Below are 21629 nucleotides of genomic sequence, written 5' to 3'. Positions count from 1 at the left end.
CAATCACATCTGTTCACGGTGGAAATGGAAAACTCGATTTATTGAAAAAAACTATTACAGTTATTCCTCTGTTAACACAGGTTTAAAATATTTTGAAATACCCTATCCTGTGGCATTACAGTTAAAACTCACGACATGTCTGTGATATTTTTAGGAAATGTACAGTATGCCATTTGACATATTTAGGGCCTAATGTCCTAGAATCTTCAGCGTAAGTTTTCTGCTGACCATTTTTTCTTTTCACCAATATGTGACCAATTATATATATCGGGAGGAAAAAATAAAATTACACCAAAAGAATTTCTGCAAATATAAGAAGTAATTTTATTGCAATATACCGTAGCTAAGGTGGTCTGGGAAGGATGGGACACATTTTGAACTTCGATACGAATTACAACAACTTTGAAGGGACCAACAGGGGAAGAAAATGACAGAATGAAAAAACAAATCAGATGGGGTGAGAAATCAAAACAGAATCACATGACCTAGACAGATCCACAGGGCATCACATGAAATCCTCAGATATGGCTTTTCTTTTGAAGAGATGAAGGTCGTTGGCACAAGCTGGCATCCTGGGCTCCAGAGACTCTCCCAGCCAGACTTTTCTTTGGCAAGAGCAAGGCTTGTTTTTCAGGGAAATTCAGAAAATCCATGTTGGTGATGCGTTGTTACTCCCGGGTTGCTTTGATGGCCTAGGCTGGAATCACATTCCAGCAAGGTGGGGGGTGGACAGCACCAGAGCTGGGGCAGCTTCCAGGGGCCCAGACTATGTTTCCCATGATGGGGAGAAAGGGCATGGCACGAGGGCAACTTTTCACAGTAAGAGGCTCACCTTTCCCAGCTGCCCCTGCACGTCCTCCTGCCCACAGAAGGAAGCCCCGTGCCTTAATGGCTGGGAGAAGGTTCCCAGAGGGCAGTGAAACCCACCGTGTCCGGGACATTTGCAGATGGAAATTCCAATTGCTAACATGGGAAAGAAGAGCCGTTGGCAGCCCTGGAGAGACTCATAGAGTTCATTGCACATTTCTCTGTCTGCCGAGGCTGCAGTGAAGGCAGCCCAGCTGAGATAGCGCGTGGGACAACCCAACAGCCTCCATTTAGTTCTTAGAACAAACACAGAAATTAGCACCACAAACGTTCAGCAACCGAACACAGTCTGCTATGGTTACACCATGCACAATGTGTGTGTGTGTTTTCAGATCATCACAGGCCTCAGGAGTGGACTCAACACAATTGGAGACCGTGAGAACCAGCACTTGGCTCCCGTGCCCGGTGGGAAAGAGGGTGACCTGCCTTTATTGCAAAGTCCTCGGCTAAATCTCAGACCGTGGAGGCGGTAACCAGGATGAGGAAAGCAGGGAGAATGAGGCACAGCCAGGTACCCCAGTGTTGCCTTCAAGGAGATCTTAAAACAGATAGCACCACAAAAGAGAAGTGTAAAAATTCAGCACCAGTTTTCATTTAATTATCATCTGTAGAAAATGTGGTTTCCCTGCCCTGGACATTCTCCCATCAGGCTATGCAGGAAGAAAAATGGAAGAAGGAAGCAATTAAATTTAATTTAAGCCTGTGTTTTCATCTAAGTGCATGAAGAAAAGGCAAGTTTCAAATTCTTCTTCCCCCCCATTAAAAAAAAGAAAAAAACCCTGGAGCTAATGGGACAATTATCTCAAAGGGGTACTGGGGCCTGCTGGGCGGCCGCAGCGCGAGGTCCTGCTGCCGGGGCACACTCTAATTTATTGCACGTTCTTGACGGGGCAGGGGCGGGAGGCTCAGGGGCGAGACCCTCCTTGTAATTGGAACTGGGCTGTCACCCAGCGTTGGTGCCTCGCCCCCTCTGCCCGTCCCTCCAGTGGGATGGAGGCTGTTTCCATGCGTGACTGAAAGCCAGGAACATGTAACATTTATAACAATACAATACAAATATTTACTTAGAACTCACAAAAACATAAGCACCTTTAATCCATTGGAAAGGCACACGTGGAATGACATTTGGCCTCGAAATGGATAGTGTTGAGGGTTGTTAAAAACAGAGGCTTTGGTGACGGTGGGTGACCTTTACGGGGCTTGCCTCAGAACACTTTGGAAGGTCAGGGGAAATACACATCTTCAAGTTGAATTTAAAAATAAAAAAGTGACATCCAAACACTGCGGTCCCACCCCTACCCCCCTGCAAACTATTGAGGAACGGGACAGTGGGGAGCTCGGGAGCCAGGGTGCGGCCCCCGCCCTCCATGTGGCGTGTGGCGTGGACAGACCTGGGCGTGGCCCGAGGCCGTGATGCAGCTAGGTCATGTGATTCGGCTCCGGGGAGGGGTGCGGCTCTTCCCTCTGTTCTCTGGGGGCTTGGGGTCCAGCACCGCGTGGTCCGAGGCACAGATGAAGTCGGGTGGGAGGGGAGCGAGAAACCTTCACTGTCCAGGATCGGAGCGTGTTCAGGACACTCACGAACGACGTGCTGAGGTCACGAGGTTGCGCATGGAAGACCTGGGCTCGGCGGCTCCTAGCCCAGGAAGCAAGCCGGCCCCACCTCAAATCCAAATTTCTGTGATGCTTCACCGAAGTCATTGAACATGATGTCTACGATGGGCACTTGCTCCACTTTGGGGGTGTCGATCTCCAGCACGGTCTTCTGATAGCCCTTTTTGGTCTGGGGGAAGGGGAGACAGGTGGATGGCGGTTAGGAACAGGGGGGCCTCATGGGGTTTAACCCTCACCCATCACCCCATCTGGCTCCAAAACCCTGATGGGTATCTGCCTCCATGCCTCGACCCCCAGGCAGGCAGGATTCATCTTTGGGTAAGTGCTGGTGGGAACGTGCCTGGCCATGTCTTGTGGTGATCCCCACAATCCTCGAGGGGAGTCGAGGAGTCCTCGACCCCAGGAGTCCTCGAGGGCAACAGAGAGGTGCCTCAACTCCTGCACAGCTGGGAGGCACAGGGCAGGGTCTCGGCCCATCCAGCCCTTCCTGCCCTGCCCCACTGGGAACCTCCTGGCAGCATGTTCTGCAGCAAGGCACCTGCTACAGATAGGCGGGGCCACCACAGAACCAAAATGACGGGCTTGTGCTTGGAAGTGAAGGATTTCAAAATGCCACCAACAGAGCCCTAGGCCAAGCGTGGGGCCCCACGATCCCTCATCACACCCCGGAGCCTGGCCCTGCCCTGGGCACTCGGCAGGCTGGGTCGCTAAGAAGAAAGAAGATTCTTCATGTTCACAAGGAAGGGGCGGAGACCTCACACAGAGGGGTCCAGAGTATGGGTAAACTGAGGCATGGAGTGACAGGGACACAGCACCAAATGAGAGGCCTTCAGGATGCATGAGCTCCCACCCCTGTCTCAGGCCAGTGCAACCCCATGGGACAGGATGGAAGACCAGGAGAGGCCGCCTCCCTCTCAAGCCACATCTCCCAGAACACAGGGAACAAAGATGTGAAATTATCTGGTCCCCAAAGCCACCCAGACTCAACTCTGAGCCTTTAGGACACTTATGAATGAGACTGAACTGGCTCTGTTGTCCCATCAGCTTCTCCTCAGACAAGGTTGCCTTATCCACACAGGACACTGCCTGCCAACCCGTGCTGGACAGGGGCCTTTCACTGCCCTGGACAGAGAGAAGATGTAAAGCTTCAGCTAGATCTGGGCCCAGGAAGGGTCTCAGAAGAAGCTGTCAGAGGGAGGAGCAAGATGGAACCAGCAAGTTTCTCCAGGACACACCAGGCAGAGGGTCCTAGCACGGACTCCAAGGCCAGAGACCCCAACATCAAGCCTGCCTCTGCCGCAGTTCACCCACCTGGCTAGGGAAGAAGGCAGGGTCTCGCAGGAATACACACCCCACACCCCCACTGCTGTGGCCTTGTGTTTGTGTCCCCAAGGTGACAGTGTTAGGAGGTGGGACCTTTAGGAGGTGATTAGGTCATGACTATGAGGGTGCAGCCCTGGCAGGTAGGATTAGGGCCCTTGTGAAAGAGGCCTTCTCTCTGCACCACAGCCAAACCCTGCCCCCGCCACCACCCTGCCCTCAAACTTCCAGCCTCCGGAACTGTCAGAAGTGAACGCCTGTGATTTATAAACTACAGATCTATAGTGATTTGACCCCAGGCAAGAACTACTAAGACACTCCTGGAAACTGGGTGAAATGACAAATATCTGGTTTTTTTTTAAGCTGATAAATATTGAGGGTCAATTTTTTACAAGCAATAGAGAACCAATATACTCTCTGGACTCAGTTTCCTCAGCGTGGGGATGCCACCTTAACAGAGGAGGCGGGAGAATGAAACGCATCTCATCTGCCCTGCCTGCCTGGTGCCAGCTTCCAGAGGCTCCAACGTCACCTGCGAATTTCGTTGACCTCTCCCGAGACCTGGTCCTTCCCGAGCCCCCGCCTGGGTAAAGACACTCCTGGGTCGGGCTGGAACTCCTTCAGAGTTGGGTTAGAGCAGCAGCAAGAACATGGGCTCTCCAGGGAACTGCCAGGCTGCTCGGCTCGGCACCCTCATCAGAGGTGTCAAGTCACAGGGTCTCACGTGGGATCAGGAATCTGTGTTTTGGAAAGTGTCTTCCACAGTTCTGATGCATGCGGCTCACAGCCAGCCCTGGAGAGATGCTGTCTCAAAGGATGTCATCACAGGGCAGCTCAGGAACAATAACAGATGCAAACCACCCTGAGTGTCAGGGGCAGCCCATGCCCTGTGGCCTCGAGCCTGCTTGAAGGGTGGTCATAGCCCTCCATTCCCAGGGAGAAGGACGGCAGGGCCAGCTGCAGCTGTGCAGCTGCTGGGATGGAGAGGGCAGGACATGTTGTCCAAGATGCAAGGCCCCCAATCCCTCCAGCCCTGAGAGGCCACCAATCTCCTTGCCCTGCAGTCCAGCCAGCAAAGAGGGGCCAGAGACCACCTCTACCTGTCTGAGCACCCATCCTCTGGCCTCTGCTCCCTACCTCGGTCTGACCTGAGGAATCAAATGAGATGGTCTGACCTGGCCTTCCCGGGGCCAAGTGTGGGGAGGCAATGCTGTCACAGGAAGCCAAGCGACCTCAGTCACAGGGCAGCAAGCCAGTGAGGGCCTGGCCCTCCTTATCCCCTGCCCCAGGAGGGTGAGCAAACAGTCTTCCTTGGGGGCAGCAGCAGCCTCTCTCACCACCAGAGGACATGTGCCAAGCTGGCAGTGACTGCACGGCATCAAGGGGGCCCCTCTGCTCCAATGACCATGGCGCTTAGAGGGGACCTATCTAACACCTGCTACCCCGTAGCCCCGCTATTCCAAAGGCACCACTACAGGCTAGCAACAACCCCCAGAGGTCACACAAAGCTGCACAAACAACAGGATGTATGTGGCGTGGCTCCTGGCCCTCTTGTGGGTGATTTGTGCCTCTCCATGGGGCCAGCTCGGCAGCCCCGCCGATCAGGCTTCCCAGCCAAATGGTGCCACAATGAACTTCCAATTCCTTGGTTACCATTAAAGTATGGATCCAGCAGGTCCCCAGGGGCTGAGACAGATGTTCCTAGGAGCCCAGTAATTAAATGACAGACACTTAGAAGATGGGTGGGCCGAGGCCCCGTGAGTCCAGCCTGGCTTCACTGTGTGCAGCTCCCCATGGACGCCCCTGCACCCACCTCCACGCCTCTGCCAGTGCCATTCCCTCTGCGGGATTTCCTTCCAGTCTATGGAGCCCCGCTGCTCCCACATCAGCTTCTCCACAGGTGAGACCCAGAGGCCAGGGGCTCAGGCCCTTAGCAGGGGAAGCCCTTTGAGGCCCTTTCAGACCTCTGACCATTCTTTGTTCAGAGCTGCAGTTCTACACGGGGGGGGGGTGGGGGGGGGGATTTTGCCCTTAAGAGACACCAGGCAACGTCTGGAGACAATTGGGCAGGGGACTGCTGCTGGTATCTAATGAGAAGAGGCCAGGGCTGCTGGTAAACATCCCACAAGGCACAGGACATATCAAAGAATCGCCTGGCCTTGAATGTGAAGACTGCTGAGGCTGGGAAATGCTGCCCTAGAACTAGACTTCCTCTGCTTGACTTGGGGAGTGAAGCAAGGCCATGATGGGAGGAATTATGGACAAGCAGACTTTATCTCAGCTTCCAGAAGAGCTTCCTAGTACTGAGACTTTGCAACTACAACCTGGGCTATCTCAGGAGGTGGTGAGATCCCTGTCAGTGGAAGCCTTCAAGGTATAGCTACGTCAGGAAGGGGATCTGGAGGGAAGAATGCTGAAATGAGAGTTGGGAGACTCGGCTCTGCCATACCCAAGGGACCTGGGGGAAGTCCACACACCTCTCCGGAGCTCTGCACCTATAAACTAAAGGGAAGATCAGGATCAGGGGTTCTCGTTCAGAAGTGGGCATGTTTCCAGTGGCATCTGACACACAGAGGCTGGAGACACCAGTGGCCATGCAGCCCCAAAGCCAGCAGCACACCCACCTCACCAGGCGATGCTGGGCCCGAGAAAGGAGCTATCTGCTGTGGGGTCAAGAAGACCCAAGCAGGACCCAGTCCCAGGATGAGCAGGGCCCGGAGAGCAGGTTCTGGGTCAGACACTGTCACTAAGAACTCTTGGGACTTCCCGGTTTTGCTTTTGGAATGATTAGGGGTATGAGCTTCAAGAGAAACTGGGATGAAAGAAGCTGACTCTTCTAGGAAGTTCTTAAGAGCGGTGGGAGCCTGTCTGAGCCAGCTCAGGGGGCTGGGGGCCTGGTCACTCTCTAACTGCAAAGATTCTTCATGGGATGGATTTTTCCATTGCCTTCCAGGGAACATTCTCTTCTAGAAAGCCATTTTGTTCCCTTCATCAGGTGACACACCCTGGGCCAACCAGAGTGTTTCCCTTTTTGCCAAGGAAGCCAGGAAGCTCAAAGCCAAATTCAGAGCTCTGTCTGCTCAGGCCCTGCCTCTCCTCTATAGGTTCCTGGTTTCTTGTCACCTCCTTATTTACTCCCTTGCACTTGGGAGTCCACATTGTCTAGAAATAGTCACAGGAGCTGGGTCTCATCCGGGACTTGTGGTGGGTTGGATAAAATTCTCAACTCTTTTAGACATGATTTAATGTGCTCCCCAGAAGCTCTGTGAGGCAGGTGCTGCTGCTGTCCTCATTTGGACTCAGGAAGCAGCCTGAGGCATGTGTCAGCACAGGGACAGATGCTGGAGTTAAGATCCCCTAGTGTTTGGGACCCCCTTTCCTCAGGGAACTGGGTCCCTCAACCTCACACAGAGATGAGCTCTGTACACACCACAGCCAGACCCCCAAGTGCTGACTCAGACAAATTCTTGGGGGCTGCGTGGCAGAGGGAGGCCAAGCCCTCGAGTGAAGACACTCCTGCGGAGTGGGCTGCCCCGCCTGTCTTAAGTACAGCTATATACCTGGGAGCAGCCCTTGGGGGTGGTCAGAGCTAATCCTGGGGTTTGAGGGGCAAGGAGCGGAACATCAGGGCTGAGGGCCAGGTGTTCCCTGGGGCTGGGCAAGGAGGAGTCAGGACTGGAGCCTGGATCTTCCTGGCACCAATCCTACTCTCAGGGGCTCTAGGCAGGCCTGCCCTGAGTCCACACCACCCTCTCGCACTTCCCCAGGCCCAGCGTTGCTCACAGAACTATTCCATGATGCTCTGGGGGCACCAAGGAGCTGCTGGCTTGGAGGGAGGCCGGCCGGCTGGCCCTGAACATGGAGGGAGATGGACGTGGTAGGGCCATGCTAGCCTCAGTCCCTGTGGGTGCTGTGGGCAGAGCCTCTCAAGAGCAGGTGGAGTGAGAATGGGGACTGACGTCAGAAAGAGACAGGAAACCCACCTCCAGCCTCTCAAAGTCCACACAAAGGGGACACGTCCAAGGATTTACACAGGCCTGGGCACATTTCCAGGACACAAGGGCGCATCCTAGATCTGTGCAACAGCCTGGGGCAGACAGAAGCCTGGGCAGCCCCAGCAGAGCCTCTGCAGAGGTGAGCCCCGTCACTCTGGACAGAGAGTAGGACTGGCACACAGAGAAGGCGCCCAGAGGGGGCAGTGAGGTGGGGCTGGACACTGGCACCAGTCCTGACTGGCCGCATGAGCTGAGCGAGCCTCTTTCCCTGTTGACTTTGGCTCCTCTGCCTTCAGGCAGAGCCCCCTCCCCTGGGGAAACTGCGTGTGCCGGACATCAGGAGAGCTGGGGACCTCGACCATGGCGGGTGCTGCCATCACTCTCAGGGTCTGCAGGGCCTCTCCGCAATGGCCATGGTTTCAGGAGCAAACCCAGACTTAGTCCTGGCCCCTCCCAGAAAAGAGCTGCTAAGGAGACACAGGCCCCAAGTTTAGGACAGTGAGGTAAGCCAGGCCTCTGGAGTTTCCTGCTAGGTCTCAGATTTCCTTCCTAACCCACAGCACTATGGAAGTTTCCAGATACTCTGGCCTGGGATTCCAAGTCTTCCGACAACCCCAGGGCTGCCTGGGGACGAGGCGTCTCCTGGCCCTCCCTGCCCCGCCAGCAGGTGCCCCATAGCCTGTGCTAGGTGAGCAGTGGGCCCCACGGGGCATGGGCCCATGGCATCCCCGTGGTGGGGCACTCACCGCGCAGCCGTCCACCAGGGCGCGAATATAGGGGCTGTTGTCATATGACATCTCCTCATCGTTGGAGCCCAGGAAGCGGATGGCCTTGTCATAGCTGCCTGTGGATGCGTCCTGCCAGGCCACCGACTGGTAGCAGTTATAGGTGACATTCTGGTGGGCAGAGGCGCTCAGCAGCCTCAGGAAGGTCATCTGCACCACACCCACAGGGTTGCCCTCGGCGTCCACATAGGAGAGCTGTGCGGGAGGGGAGGGGGCAGAAAGGAAGAGGGGTCAGCAGGGCAGGGACACACACACGGGAGCAAAGCCCCAAGTGCGCACTGCCCGAGGCTTCACCTGTGCCCCATCTCTTGGAATACACTGACTGGAAACCCCCTGCACCCGCAGACCCCTGAGCCAGCATATTCCAGCTGTCTTAGGGGCTCCCAGGAGCAAAGTGAACCATGTCTCATTTCCTTTAGGGTCTTAAATAATCCACCCCCTCCTCTAGGCCTGGGGACCCCTGCTTATCCTGTAGGGCTCAGCGCCCATGGTGCCTCCTTCAGGAAGCCCACCAGGGTTAGATGCTCCTGCACTTGTTCCAGGGCAGCCCTGCCACACCCTGGCCTCTCATAGCATCATGTCTTCCCTACCAGGCTGTAAGCTCAGGGAGGATGGGACGGTGGGCCCCAGCACCCTCTGCCAGCTGCCCAGCGGAGCCTGAGAGAGGTCTGCTGCTCCATGAACTGCGTGCGGCCAGGGTCTCCTGGGCCAGCACCCCCTGCAGTGCCCACAACAGCTGTGCTTCCTGTACGTCCACCCACAGACCTCTCCCCTGTGCCACCCGGTGGCTCCTCCCAGATGGCACTCCGGGCTCTGCCTGGTTTGTATGTGTTGAATTAATGCAGACCCATTCTCAAAGATATCTTGTATTAAGACGAGCCTCCCACCTTTGAAGCCTGCACACTCAGCACCCTAAACACTGGTCCAGGTGCCCTGGAGTCGCAGGCCAGGTTTGCCTCCCCAGTAACACATGAAGCAGGATTAGGAGGAAGTCTCTGGGACCCTGCCGGAGTTGGGTACTTCTCCTGCTCCCTGGCAGCCCTGTGCCCTCCCTGTGCCCGAGTCTCCGCAGGGCTCTTCCCTGCCTGGAACGCTGCCCACCCTGGCATGTGCCGCCACTACTGTCCTTAAGAGTTACACCCCAGACAACCACTCCCAGGCTCCTCTATGCCTCCTGTGGACCCCCTGCTCTGATCCCCTAGACCCCCGCATCCTCTAGCCAGCCCTGACTCCTGTGTTATGGGTCCCAGTGCCCTGTGTGTCCCTGTGGCTGGACCGTGAGCCCGGTGTGGAGAGGAGCCAGGTGTGTCCCATGGCCAGTGAACGAAGCGCTCCTGAGATTATAGGAACAAAGGAAGGTCCACTGCCGACACCTAGGACAGGCAAGGCCCTGCCAGGGAGCCATGAGAAGCTGGAGCTAGAGGGGCTTGAGGCCTTGGGGGGCCCTGGGGCTGGCTGCGGCAAGACCTTCAGCCTCTAGGCAGCAAGGCCGGCCTGAGGAGGGCAGGCTGTGATGATGGCTGGAGGCACAGGATTCACAGCACAGCGTCTAGCATAGCCACCTCCAGGGCTGGCCTCCCAGGGCAGTGAGCAGGTCTGCAGCTGGGGGCTGCATTGGCTGCCTGGCTGCGCCGAAGGGGCTGCAGGGACTCTGGGGACATGACTCACGCTGAGAGCCACCCAAACTACAGCAAGTCTAGGGGAGGCACCAGGGAAAGATGGCGTGCTGCTTCTCAAGTGGCTTCTCCAGCGTCACCAGCTGGGTACCCGCACTGGGCCATCCCGCTTGACGGGGGCTGGTGCAGGGTGACCTGAGAGATGAGTCTCAAGTTTTATATCTTTTTCACAAATTCCAGCTTTCTGAAACACTCAATAGTGCTAGGGACGAGGACACTTCTTAGCCCCCCAAATGAGGCCTGTGTCTCTCTGCCCCCCAGGCAGGCCCTGAAGCCCTCTCTGCAAGGAAGCCCTGGCTGAGCAGGGCCTGGCCTGTCCCGTCGAGGACTGGAGCAGACAAACGCCAGCATCTGAGACCAGCTGTTCCCACCCCGGGGCAGCTGCCGCCCCAATACTCTTCTTCTGACCCCTGTCCCCTGCATTGGACATGAAAAAAATTGAAATCAATATTGTCACAGAGCCCGTGGGTCCAGGCAGGGGTGAGAAGGGCGGCAAGTACACTTCGTAGCCTGCTTTTTAATACATGTAACCAGGCGGGCCCAGAAGGGAAGAGCCAGGACCGGGGAGGCCACTCACTCCCAGCAGGGCTGTGGGAACACACTGGGTCCCCAAGCCATCAGCAACTCTCCACACTGTGGTTATGGGAAGGGAAGCTCAGGCGGACCTTGAGGAGGAAAACTGAATACCAACCGGCAGTCTGGGCCTCCGGAGCTCCTCCTGGGAGGAGATGTGACTGACTCGAGCAGGAGGCATGCTGTGGGGCAGGCTGTGGCAGCCCTGGCCAAGAAGGACCTGAAGCCCCAGCACCCACTGGCCATGTGGGAGCCCAGAGCATTATCTGAATGTGGTATGTGTGGCCGCCCTGCCTAGGCAAGGCCTGGTCTTTGAAGAGGAGCTGCGGCCACTATCTGTCTCAGAGTTAGAGACGAGGACGTGGGAAGACCTCATCGTTGGCAGGTATCTTCCCGAGATAGGCCCTGAACGTCCGCCACTATCTGAGACGTAATGGTCAGAAGAGGGCCACTGGGCTGACAGCTGCTGTGAGTGTTTTATAACCATTTCCTCTGAGTGAGGAAAGGGGGTGGCTTTCATTTTCACATTTTGGAGGGTGGGGTGAGGGGTCATCTTTGGAGACCAAGCACCATCAGAGGAGGAGGAGGCAGGTGGTAACCAGCAGGAGCTCAGAAGGGACCCTGCCGCCTCCCAGCTCCTTCCCCACCCCTCTGTCCACCCAGGCCAAGCGGCCCTGGTCATGGTCCCCACCCCTGAGTGCTGTCCACTTCAGGTCCTTCTGTGTGCTGGTAGCTCATTTTGGAGAGAGCACGAGCAAGGGGGAGATGGGGCGACACGGAGGGAAAGGAGAACAAGTGCCTGAGGCCACAGCACAGCAACAGGAGAGGAACCGGCTACGTCCAGAAGTCAGCACATGCCTTGGGGACCGCTGACAAGGGGATGAGATATTAAGGATCAGCCACAAAATGTCTAGTTAAAGGATGGTGAGTTTCAGAGGTGTGGACAGAGCAAAAGTGGCCAGAAGCCACTACTCTCTGAACCTGTGGCCATGGGGAGTGAGGGACATGGTCTCTGTACCCCTCATCCCCAATAGGCTGGGGCTGGTGCCTGCTTGGGTACAGCAACCAAGGATCAATGGTCAGGCTGGAGGCCACATAACCCAACTCAGGGGGCTCCGGAGTAACAAAGGACTTCCCTCGAGGGCCACTTGGGAATGGGGCCAGTCGGGTCCCAGCAAGGGAAATGGCACCTGGAGGCCATCTGCATTCTGGAAGCTTGATCCTTTAACTTGCAGGTATTGGATCCTTGATCCTTAACTTGCAGGTATTGGATCCTTGATCCTTTAACTTGCAGGTATCCCGAACTTTGCTCTTTACTCCAGAAAAGGGCCCAAACCCAACTTCTGTGATGCTCAGGGGAAAATCTCTACCGTGTGAAAGCAGCCCCTGACATACACCAGCAAGTCCCAGCTGGCTTGGGACACAAAAGCATCTGTCTTGTTCTTTAAAGGGTGCTGAGTTCTTTTCCTTTCAGAGGTGGATTATGTAAGACTAGACCCCCAGCAGTTAAAACGCAAGTACCACGGTTGTGTGGGTGCCAGGCCAGGTGGCCTTTAGAAGTCCCCTGGGCCCTGAGTTACAGGAAGAGGGGACAGATGGCGTGGGTGTGGCCCAGGATCCATCTCCTCTCACCTGCCCACTGGACTTGGCGAGAGCCCTCCCTCTCTTGGATTCCCTGACCTCAAATCCCAGGACGATGGGGCTGGCCCATCCACAGGCTGTGGGTCAGCTCTGGCCTGGGGCTCACACCCAGCTCTGGGAGGCCTAAATATACACTTAAAACCACCTACCTACTCCAGGCTGAAATGTAGTCTTTATGCAGAGGGGCAGGAGGACAGGACTCCACACCCATGCTGAATCTTGAGGTCACATGACATGGAATAGTTTGGCCAAAAAGGCAAGAGCAGGTGTGGTACACGGCAGCAATCAGTTCCATGCAGAGCCGTGAGCCAGCCTGAGCCAGCCTGAGCCAGCTGTGAGCCAGCTGTGAGCCAGCCATGAGCCAGCCGTGTTGCAAGCAGGCAGTGCCAGGTGGCTGGGCCAAGGTGGCCACTTACCAGGGAACCTCGCTTGTACTGACTATACCAGGTAGAAGGCTGCTCTTTGGGCCAGCGGGCCATTTTACTCTGCAAGATACGAGATGAGCGGGTTTAAAGCGACAACCGCACAGAAGTGAGAGGCACCTTACCAGTTTACCGCGCTTGAATTCACTGAACCAGGAGCCCGGGTTTTCTTTGGGCCAAGAAGTGATTCTGGCCTAAACATCCAGGGGAGAGGTGGAGAGGGAAAGAAACAGAAAAGGAAAGGGTTACTTTTCCTGCCTCCACGAGAAAGCCCCCACGCTCTCCCACCCCTGCACCCCGCGTCCTCCATCAGGACGTGGCTGCATTCACTGAGGGGCTCTGCCCTGGGGACCTCAAGGACAGACTCGCATGATGAAGATAAGGATAAAACAGCCCCAGGTGACAGCAGGGGCCGGCACCTGGTAGAGGGATTCACAGGCTGGGTCACACTCTGCATGTTTCAGGCCTCCCGCACCAGGCCTTGGGCACAGTGCCCAATACCCAGCAACTGCTGGGAACGCTCATCGAGTGAGTGAATGAATGAATGAATGATGGAGCCTAAAGATTCTGATGAAGGTAATAAAATCGACATTTCCTGATGGTCAAGGGATGTGTGGGCATCCTCACCTTCTAGCCTCACGGCCAGAGGAGCTGAGCACATTGTGTGTGTGTGTGTGTGTGTGTGTGTGCATGGTGTGTGACTGGTTTGTGATATGGTGTGTGTGTGTGGTGTGGTCTGTGGCGTGCTCTGTGTGTGTGCATGGTGTGTGACTGGTTTGTGACATGGTGTGTGTGTGTGGTGTAAGTGTGGTGGGGGTTCTTCTCTGGGGACTGGGGGCTGTAGTCCTCTGTCAAGTCACCAGCCGGTTTCCTGTTGACAAGAGACCCAGGGCTCACTCCTCCAATGCCTTCCTGGAATTGAGCCACAAAGGGACAGCCTCTGTCCCCTTCTGGGGAGGGTCCCACATAGACATAGGACAGGCCCGGCCAGGCAGGCCAGCATGGTGTGGTGGGTGGATGGACGCCTGTGGGGCATCACACACAGGAACAAGTGCCCCGCCACCGTTGATTTACCTGCGGCCGGTGTGGAGAGAGGGAGCTGGGGGCAGCCTGTCCCCAGCTGGGGCTCACGGGTGTGGGTAAAAGCTAGATTAGGCTGGCATCCCCAAGAACTCATGTGGGGTATGGCCCTAAGTCCCAGCCCCTTGCTGTGATGCACACCTAAGGTGGCGAGGGGGTGTTGGACTGTCCAGCAGTGTAGATAAGAAAATAGTCTGGGAAATGTCTAGATAGAGATCAGCAGCTTACAGTCAGGCTATAAATAAAGCTAGAAAACAGCTGACAAATACCCCTGAGCCACAGCTACCTAACCTGAGGGCTGCAACCTTCCCTACGCTGGTGGTGTTTAATCTCTGATTTAGTGCTCCAGTGTCCTTCAGCCTGATAACTATCTTCCTTGAACGAAAGACTTTATTTAATTGAAATATGAGACTGTTACCTTCTCAGTTTTTGCCTTGTGTGTACATACACCCAAATCCCTAATAAAAAGGCCTTGAATATTCTAGACGGGGCGGCACCTGTCAGCCTCGCAAGAGGCTGATACATGTTGTCCCTCATGGGTCAGAACACTGTGCGCGCAGTGTGTGTGTGTGTGTGCGCGCGCGCGCACCTATGGGTGTATAAATTTTATAGCGCCTTCTCTCCGTTTGTCTGCCAGACCCCGGCAGTCAGGTAAAGTCCTATGCAGAGGATTCCCAGTCCGCCGTGCTGTGGCTCAGTTCTTGGCTGGCAACACACACAGGCCCAGGCCCGGGTCATCCAGTGAGGAAGCACAGGTCAACTCCTTACCAACCCCTAGCTTTCTCCTCCCAGTGGGCCTTGTGCCAGGAGAGCCAGAAAAGGGGACCCACTGAAGGAAAAGGGGTGTCTACCCTGCTTGTTGCCCCACCCCGAACCCTTCCACCCTCTCATTTCCAAACTGCTGCTACCAATGCCAAGCTCAGGTGACAAAAGGGCAGCTTCCTTCTAAGACAGTTAAGACACGGGGCGAGTGCAAGCTTCCCCCCAGCTTTCTGCTGTGACCCTCCTGCCATTCTAAGGAGGCCTACGGCCAGTGCCACCCAGGAGAGGGGTCTGTTTGCTCTTGGCTGAGCGGCTGTGGCCTGAGCCTGAAGGCCCAGCCCGTGGACATCTCGCGGGAAGAGTGGGAGCTGTGGGGTCACCCAGAGGCCTCATACCACACGCTGTGAGAAGCTGCTCGGCTCCCTGGGAAACCTCTGTGCACCGAGGAGTCTGGCCTGTCCATTCCCAGCAGTGAGGCCACTTGCAGAGGACAGACCATGTAAGAGGGATGGGAAACAACATCCTTTCTCACTGAACTCCATCCTGGGCCTCTGGCCGGACCCAACGAACAAGTACTGAGGCGGCCAGTCCTCACATCTGAATCCCTTCTCTGCAGCACAAGAGGTCTGCTGCCCAGAAAGCAGGTTAAGGGTTTATGATGTCAAGGTGGGGAGGGGACACACACCACAAATCTACCAGCCAGTATGCCGTGTGCTGCCAGCAGGCTCCAGCCCCAGAGGGTGCTGGCGCTTACCGCATTCAGCGTGATTTAGGGCGCAAAGGGCTGTCGGCCCAGGGGAGAGCTCAGTTGCTCTCCCTCCTGCAGGAAACAGCTCCTGTGGGACGCTGAGCCCCATGGGAGGCTGCGGCTGTGGAAAGCAGGTACACGGATGCGCTGGGCCTGCAGCAGACAGGCCATGGCCTCCAGAAGACAGCTGCCTTCCTTTGGGTCCTGTGACATGAGTGAGCTGTCTGAGGGGCACATTATGGAGAAACTGCTGTCTGTTCAGGCTGATGCAGGCTCAAAGGCTGGAGTCCTAGACATCTTCCCAGTTAGAGAAAGGACTTTGTCTTCCTCCCTATCCCAGGCCAACATGGTCCCTCCTCAGGTGCACACGCATGCCCGCCTGCTTGCACATCCAGGCGCACACAGCCGTCCGCACACACTCCTACCACAGAGCTGAGGCCCAGGAAGGGCTATTTAAGTGTCATTCCACAAAATCTCAATGAATCAGAATTTAGCTCCTCAAGCCTGTTCCTTACCAGCTAGACCTGAAAATAAAGCACTTGGTAGGGACAGGAACAGAACCCATGGGAAGAGCTGGTACTAAGAATTATAGAATTCTAAAAGACATCTTTGGGTCACTTCATTATACTTGTCCTCAAATTCTCTCAAAGGGGCTTGGGAGTATCTCACTGAGTCCTGGAAGAAGTCCCAACACTGGGTGGCAGGTGGAAAACCCTTCAGCCTTCTATAACCCCGGGCTGCACAAACCTATTTTATTGCTAAAATTTTTTTCTTAAAACAACTTAAAGCCTACTTCTGGAAGAATACTCTTAATTATAAAACTGTTTGATTTCTGGTTTTCAGACTTAAAGTTGTGTCCATGAAAAACATCTGAAGCCCTCGGCCTGCCCCATCATGAGACAGACACCCTGCCAGGGGCGCTCTGAGGACACAGGGACTCACCCCCTCAGACTTCTTGTCGGGGAAGACGCACGTGGAGCCTCCGGCTGTGAAGTTGCAGTACACCTTGAAGGAATCCCTGGAGCACCCTTGGTTGGGATCCACCCAGTATTCACCTGGATAGTGAGGCAGGGAGGGGGCAGGCAGACTCATGAGAATTGCTCCCCGGATGGCTCCAGGAGCCACTGTGACATTCCAGTCCAGGGCCATAACAGCACTGACACGGGGCCTTCCTGGTGTTTGCTTTATTGCATTTTGCTTTTCCTGCTGGGCCCATAAAGATATGTGGACAGACTCATCCACCAGGTGGGTGTGAAGCACCCTGGGCACATGTTCTGGTGAAACATGTCCAATGTCAGGTAGGGAGGGTGGAGAGGGTGGGCTCTGGGTGGGCAGAAATGCAGAGAATGCTCTGGAATGAACTCAGAAGTTCACATGGTTAGAACCCGAGTGTACTGGAACTACGGACTCCCTGAAACTGTGCAGGAGAAACAGACACTTCCCCGAGAGATGACAAGCTGACGAGATGCCCCTGCAACAGTGGCTGGGCTTTAAGGACCGCGACCGGGAGAATGGTTTGTGATTTGGTGGTGAACGGAGTTTAGAGCCTCCCTGTCCACGTACGATGTCGATACCGGCCCTGAATCAGGGTTCACTACATGCCGGCCAAAAGTATGTCATGGGCTGTCTCCTGTCACTGTCCCCTTACAGGGAGCTTTCACTCCATTGGACAGATCAGAACAAGTGGCTGGGAGAAAGGGGGCTACCTTCCTGTAAAGGCAAAGATGAGACCAGGACCCAGCCCATCTGACCCTGCAGCCTTGGCCTCTTTTCCCTGCCTTTAAGGGACCCCATTGCCTCACCCCTGCGATGCCCCTGTATGTCAACCAGGGGAGACCCCTGTGCCTGGCCGTCCCTCCCCCTGCCTGGCCGTCTGTCCCCCTCCTGCCTGGCCCTGTGTCCTTGCCCGTCAAGGCCTCACCATCGGGGAAGTCGGGGTGGCAGAGCTGCAGGTCCTTGCAGGTACGGGCGGGGTTCTGCTGCGTGCCCAGGGGCCGCTTCATCTGCTCGATCTCCAGCTTCAGAGAGTTGAGGGAGCCGAAGATCTCCTCCATGCCGTCCGCGTAGTCCGTGTAGCTCTCCCCATTGCCGTCGTCCAGCAGCTGGCTGGCGTCGATGTTCCGCCGCGTCCTGGATGCCTGGATCGGCAGGGGCTGGATGACCTCGCCCGGGGGACCCTGGGTGCAGGACAGGAGCAGTGGGTGGGAGGGACAGGATGGGTCCCCAGGTGCTTGGAGGCCACCTGGGCACCTGTCCACCCAGCACAGCTTCTTCCCTTGTCCTTGTCTCTGGAACATTCCACACCCATTCCCTCGGCCAGCTCCTGCCTGCATGGGCCGCCTCTCTCTCCAAGCCATGTCCTGGGAGCCCGAGGCCCAGCCTCTCCTGCCTTTGTGACCTCGCACCCTCTCTGCCATTCTGTCCTCGTCTGGACCCTCTCTTGCCCTGCAGCCCGCTGGGGCTGGACACAGTGGGGCCGGGTGAATGCCTGCCGGTGCAGGGCCCCACTTCCACTTCCAGGTGGCCCCAGTGGGCACAGACTGCACAGCCACAGAGGGTGTCTGTCCCTGATGCTCTCCCGACTCCCTGGGTCACCTCGACCTGCATCCTGCCCTCGGGGGCCTGATCTGGTGCACCCCCACATGCATGCACACGTGTACACGCTTTATACACAGGCATGTACACACACATGTGTGCACACTCTCTGCCCCCCCGGCCCATGGTTCTTCCAGGGCAAGTTGGCCTGTGAGTCCCCACCCACAGGCCTGTGTGACTCCCTTTCCCTTGCTGCCCCAAGGGACAGCCTCCTGCACACAGCTCAGGCTCCATCAAGTCTCAGGAGGGAGCCCTGCAGACAAATGTGTCCTGCAATTCCCACAGAGCTTGCCGTACCCCACCCAGCCTCCCTTTCTTCAAAGGCTACCTACCGGGGGGCCAGGGGGTCCTGGGTGGCCTGCCTCACCCTTGGGGCCAGTTGGACCCTGGAGAAAGAGAAGAGAACCAGCATTTGGTCACAAGGGCTAAGGGGACTTTGATTCCACCCTCAGGTCTGGAGTGGTCCCTGGAATCCTGTGTGTCGGAGACAACCCACACGGTGGTAGGAGGGATGGGGTGGCAGAGAACCCTCCAGTCTCCTGGATGCCCTGAGAGGGGACCTCAGAGGCCAGAGTCCTTCCTAAGGTGGGAACAAGCAGCCAAATGCCTCCGTCTGAGATGTGCTGGGTGGCTTAGAAAGATAGGAGGAACTGGATCTCAGGACTGCCCTCCCCTGCTGCCTGGCCCTGGGGAGCACAGCACTTACCGAGGAGCCCTTAGCACCTTTTGGACCTGGAGGACCCTGCAGGAGCAAAAGACGGAGGGTCAGGGAGTGGGCCTGCATCTCTGGGCCCTACTGTAACCCTCCTACCCAGCCTAGGTTTCACCCTGGGTGCCTGCAGCACCCCTCCCCCACCCCCAGGAGTCTGTGTCTGCATTGGCCTGATTAAGACAGGAGAAAGGCCAGGGCTTGGCTGATGCTCAACCCACCAGGGGGACACAGGGCTGCCCTTCCTAACTGGGAAGTCACAGCTCAGGCAGCCACTCAGGGACAGGACAAAGCTCATCCTCGTCTCACAGGGGAGGACAATGTGCATCTGACCCCCTCTCCCACTGCACACAGCAGGAGCCAGCCCTGGGGGCAGCTGGGCCCCCTTGGGCCACAAGTTCCCAAGGCCCAGTCTGTACAGGCAGGGGCAAGTAGAGACTCAGGGCCTCCCAGATATCAGAGGAGCAGACCCCAACTGCTCAGGTCTGGGCCAGGTCGGTCTGCTCCTGTGGACTGGGAGGCCTGGAGAGCCAGACACTGCTGCCCCACCTTCCCTCCAGTGCCCACAGACCAGTGTCCTCGTTCATGGAAGCCCAGAGACAGAGGCTCCTCCCTCTACCCCCCACCAGAGACCAGGGTCCAGTGACCCCACACCGTTACTCCTGTCACTTGAAACCCCACATGGAGATAATGGGCAAACCTACTCTGGGCCCCATTCTGCTGTCTCGGGTGACTTTCCTATAATCACCCAGTCCCACACCAAGACTCAGATAACTGCTTACCCCTGCGCCTGACCTCCCAGAAATGATCTGGGCAACACCACACCCCTCCCAGATACTCACCGGCAAGCCAGGGGGCCCAGGGGGCCCGATTGGGCCAGAAGGCCCAGTGATACCCTGAAAAGGAGCAGAGAATGCAGGTCATCACCCTCAGAGGGCGAGGAGCTGTGCACACAGCCCACCACTAGGTCCCCTCTCCTCCTCGTCCCTAAGGCAGCCTCTTGGCTCCATCTGGATCTGGGTCTGGGCTGCTCTCTAGTGCCAGGGCCAGAGCACTGTCTGGGGAGCCATCCAGCCCAGGCTGGCCTGAGCATCCACCCAAGGCTGACAGTCCTCAGCCCCCTGTCCAGGCTAGAACTCTGCAGGGCCACCAGGAGGTGACTGTGAGTTGAGACTTCCCTTTTCACACTCTATTTGAATTAGAGAACCCATCCCTCAGTGCCTCGGCCCTGGCTCAGTCCCCTCTGTCGGTGTTCCTGGAGTTGTTCTCCCCACTAAAACAAGCCTGGCATCCTTCCTCCCCATCTGTGCTGCCCAGCCTCTGAATGTGCTTTTCACTCCTCGGAGCGCACTGCTGCCACTTAGAACTCCAACCACCCGACCGGCGGTGCCCTGCAGAGCTCAGGCAGGGCTGTGGTGCAGGGTGGCTTCCGCCTCCCTGGCCAGTGCTGTCCCTGCAGCTCGCAGGCCACCACTACAACAAGGAGGCAGCCCTGCCTGCTGGTCAGGGCAGCTTCTCCTTCTTCCTAGGAGAGCCCAGCCCTGTACCCGTCCCTGTATGCAAAATAGGTAGGGTACCTCAGACATGAGGATGCCCTTCCAGGCTCTAACCTGCCTCAGGTCCTCTGGGCACTAGAGCCTGGGGTTCTAAGATGCTTCTTGCCAGCCCATGGGCCAGAGCACCATCTCACACACCTGTTCTCCTTTAGGGCCAGCTGAGCCCTGGGGGCCTGGGAGGCCACGGTCACCCTTCTCACCCTGTTCACCCGGTGGTCCAATGAGCCCTATCAGGCCGGGATGACCCTGTTGGAAAGCAAAGACACAAAGGGGCGTTCACCCACACCTGACCATGGTGGGCCAGTGGGCGCGGTGGCAGCACAGCCACGCCATGGAAGCTGCGGAGCCGCTGGTGAGCAGCTCCTGGAGGGGAGGGGAGGAAGCAACAGACAGGTCAGGGAACAGACTCTGGCCAAAGTCACACCTGAAGCAGACAGAGGCACAGACATGCACCCAGGGGTGGCGGGCTCTTCTGGATGGTAATTTTTATGTTTGTCTTTCTACTTACACGCTTTTTCCAATTTGTCTGGTACATATGTATGCCTCTTCTTATAAAGAACTAAAAATTCGTGGACTGACACAGAAAGCAGGCCACAGAGAGTCGGGGACCACAATCATTTAAAGAGGACTCCGGGGCATACACTCATTGTGTTTATTTATGTTTCTCTGTGTTTCTATGAGCCCCCAGACGCTCCAGAAGGGCTCCCGCAGCTTTCATTGCTTTGGGGCTTGGTGATGAGTGACAGGAGGCACCAGAGTAGAGCATCCTGGGTGCCTTCTTTATGTACAACTGTCAGGCTTGTGAGAACGTCATGTGGGTAAATAAGTCAATGTAAACTGGGAAAATTCAGCATGGATTGCAGAGTGAAAGAGACTTTTCCTGCCGCTAGGCCCAAGGCCACCATGCCCAGGGCCAGCAGCTGCTCCTGTGGTACCAAATACCTTCCAGTCGGGACCTCAGCACCCAGCAAAAGGGTTCTCTGTGAGTTCTTGGGGGCCGTGAGAATCCCCCAAACTTCCCAGGACCTCCCTGAAGGCAGGGACTGAGCCTCAGAGCAGTGTGCAGATTTCCTCTTGTTCACTGCCTCCCAGGCACCACAAGCACCTCCCAGCGGGCACTCAGCGATTCAGGGAACAGACCAATAGCTCACTGAGTTTGAACCCAAGGGTATTGGAAGGGGCTCCTGGGGTCCTTTTACCTTTTCACCTTTGGGACCAGAGTCTCCTTTGAGGCCAGGGAGTCCTGGGGGACCCTATGAGAGGAAGAAGAGGGGTCAGAGTCCTTA

The 21629-nt window shown here is 56.4% G+C and overlaps 1 protein-coding gene across 4 annotated transcripts in view; it reads right to left on the bottom strand.

Moving 5' to 3' along the window:
* Nucleotides 1-304: 304 nt before the first annotated feature.
* COL5A1 (collagen type V alpha 1 chain) overlaps nucleotides 305-21629 on the bottom strand; it is a 170484-nt gene continuing 149159 nt past the window's right edge. For 2 of the 4 annotated variants that reach the window (XM_053558706.1, XM_053558735.1), the window contains 10 exons: nucleotides 21543-21596; nucleotides 20482-20589; nucleotides 19630-19683; nucleotides 18785-18820; nucleotides 18411-18464; nucleotides 17405-17660; nucleotides 16426-16538; nucleotides 13019-13087; nucleotides 8543-8776; nucleotides 305-2650 (listed from right to left, as the gene is read on the bottom strand). In XM_053558706.1, coding sequence (XP_053414681.1) covers nucleotides 2504-2650; nucleotides 8543-8776; nucleotides 13019-13087; nucleotides 16426-16538; nucleotides 17405-17660; nucleotides 18411-18464; nucleotides 18785-18820; nucleotides 19630-19683; nucleotides 20482-20589; nucleotides 21543-21596 — 1125 coding nt within the window. In that variant the 3' untranslated portion in view covers nucleotides 305-2503. Of the gene's footprint in view, nucleotides 2651-8542; nucleotides 8777-12887; nucleotides 13088-16425; nucleotides 16539-17404; nucleotides 17661-18410; nucleotides 18465-18784; nucleotides 18821-19629; nucleotides 19684-20481; nucleotides 20590-21542; nucleotides 21597-21629 lie in introns of those variants that run through there. The other 2 variants (XM_053558715.1, XM_053558724.1) reach the window with 2 other exon arrangements.

This window comes from Nycticebus coucang, chromosome 2, assembly GCF_027406575.1.
Source record: "Nycticebus coucang isolate mNycCou1 chromosome 2, mNycCou1.pri, whole genome shotgun sequence".
Lineage (NCBI taxonomy): Eukaryota > Metazoa > Chordata > Mammalia > Primates > Lorisidae > Nycticebus > Nycticebus coucang.
This window is presented reverse-complemented; position numbering and strand designations above follow the sequence as displayed.